General features: G+C 49.9%; 1 protein-coding gene across 2 annotated transcripts in view; it reads right to left on the reverse strand.

Annotated features, from left to right (window-relative positions):
- RELL2 (RELT like 2) overlaps window positions 1-1,642 on the reverse strand; it is a 25,428-nt gene extending 23,786 nt beyond the window's left edge. For both annotated transcript variants that reach the window (XM_019506580.1, XM_019506578.1), the window contains exon 1: window positions 1,435-1,642. In XM_019506580.1, the coding sequence (XP_019362125.1) occupies window positions 1,435-1,642 (208 nt within the window). The remainder of the gene's footprint in view (window positions 1-1,434) is intronic.
- Window positions 1,643-2,356: the final 714 nt, after the last annotated feature.

Here is a 2,356-nt window from a genome sequence, read left to right on the forward strand (position 1 = left end):
GTTACACAACTGCCATTTTGAGTTATGAAAGTTACAGAGAAAAGAGGCAGCTATTCCTTTGCAGTAAAAGCTGAAGAAGCTAGTAAACAACAAAGGCAGTTAAGATATAGCTAAAGAAAGTCATGTCAGTTAGAAGAGCATTGAGAGTATAACATAGCTTTTAATAAAATAATGAAATACAAGCAAAAAATGGTATTTGCAGAGAAGGTTTCAGCATCAACTCTGACTGTGCCATAAGCTCCACCTGTAAGTCAAAGCCCTGTACTGAAGCCCATCTCACCCTACCTGGCTTAGCAATATGAATCCTGTACCACCATAAAGCCAACCCTCACTCTACAAAGTGACCGGGGAGCCAACACACAGGCCAGACTGTACCTTTACACCATGGACTGGCAAACTTTACTGTACTTAACTGCTGCTTGGCAATATCCTTTATGACAAGTACTACCTGACAGACAGATTCTGCCCCAGATCCCTTTCCTGCAGGTCCCTCACTGAGCCACTTGAGACAGCCTTAGGGAATAGAAAGCCACTGGCACAATTGCCCAGTCCTTACCCATGCAATCTGATTTCTATATGTTACAGGAGTTGGCTGGCTGACAGTTTTCAACTGTGTACTGGCAAGTTTTGCACACTTTCCAACATAAAACACAAACCCCAAGAATGTGCTCCTAATTATCCATGATAACCCCCGGACTGTAGTGTGCATGCCCTTATATACAATACACCCCCAGAGGGTGCCTGTAAGTTACAGAAATACACAAATCAATAGTATCTTATTGGAATTCACATGTCCAGCAAGAAAGGCCTACACTTTGTGACACAGCTAGAAACTGTCTCCTGTTCATGGGTAGAAAGTAGATGGGAACATGGGTCAGATCCCTTGTGCATATCATGGGTGCATCACTGGTATCTGCATATCAGAAAGAGTTAAACTGAAAGTGATCCCATATCCATGGGTGCCATAAGCAGTGATGAACTTCCAGTTAAGTGGAGAAGCTATGAAATGGCACCGATTTGGCATTCGGCATGAGTGGAAAAGGAATGCAACTTACATATATAGGCCTCAGGGAAAGAAGGTGCAGCTCCACTGAAGTCAGCAGGAGTTATACATGTTTACATCAAGACTGAACTTACCCCATTGATTTGGGGAAAAGTACACACATACCTTCTTCATGGCTGTTAGCTGCTCTTTTCAAATCCCTGCCCTTCCCATTCTTGTGATGTACAAGTTATGCTCATTTTGTGTGCCAGCTACCTGCCCAAGCAGTGCATATTATACTGCATTGCCATTTACACCTGTTTTCTGACACTATTGGGCCACCAGGACCTCCTCAAGCACAGTGCCCACCAGTGCATCAACAAATGCATATTGTTAGCAGGAGGCTGCTACACCCTGCAGAATAAGCCCAGTCCTTTTGCTTCATTACTCACTGGCCTGGAGCTCTGTCAACACCTCCTTGTTGTCAGGGTCAAGCTCGTCACGAAATGTCCGGCACCGATAGCCCTTTTTCTTCAGGACATGGCAAATCAGGAAGCCCACAAGCCCCATGATGAAGAAGACCAGCACGAGCAGGAAGAGCATGTACAAGCTGTGCTGGGGATCTGCCTCCCCATCATCGGTGCTGTTCTGGTCTGACATATGGATCTAGGAGACAGCAGAGAAGATGGCTCAGAGCCTCATGCACTGGCACACTCTCTTTGGCCATTCTGGTCCTTGCTGTCCTGCCACTACTGGACTGGGGCAAAGGAAACATCCTGTTCTTTCTCCACTGGGTTTGCAATGCTCCATTTGACTGGTACAGCCATTCAGAGAAGCAGCTTGGCATTTCTGAGGAGCCAACATCAGGAACTGAGCCTGGGAAAGCCATATTCTGTCCCTAAGGGGGGATTTACACAGGGGGCATCACCCCAGCTGCTGGCACCATAGGAAAGGTGGGACACAAGAAGGAAGAGGCTCCAGTGCAGCCACCTCCAGGGGGGTGCCCACCTCCGTCTGTATCTTGTCATTTTCTACCGGGTGCCTTCTCTCTCCTGGCAGCTGAGGTTTCCCAAGGACATCACCAGCCCCACACCCCCCATCTCCAGCTCTGGCTCCCTGCAGAGCAACTGCCCCCTCCCAACGGCACGGGTCCCGCTCTCCGCTCCTGTCCGCAGCCCGGAGGCAAGGCACGCTGCTGCCTGCTGCCCCTGCCTGGGACCGAGTGACCCCAGGCTCCTCTCCCCGCGGCCACTGCAGCCACCCGCTTTGCCTGGCTCTGGCGAATGCCCAGCAGAGTACTCACAGCCGGCGGACAGGGCCTCAGATGCCAAAGTCAAAAGCCCAGGGAGGGGTCAGAGCGGCGGCCGCCGGCGC

Source organism: Gavialis gangeticus, unplaced genomic scaffold (genome assembly GCF_001723915.1).
Source record: "Gavialis gangeticus isolate Ggan-Ray unplaced genomic scaffold, GavGan_comp1, whole genome shotgun sequence".
NCBI classification, from domain to species: Eukaryota; Metazoa; Chordata; order Crocodylia; family Gavialidae; genus Gavialis; species Gavialis gangeticus.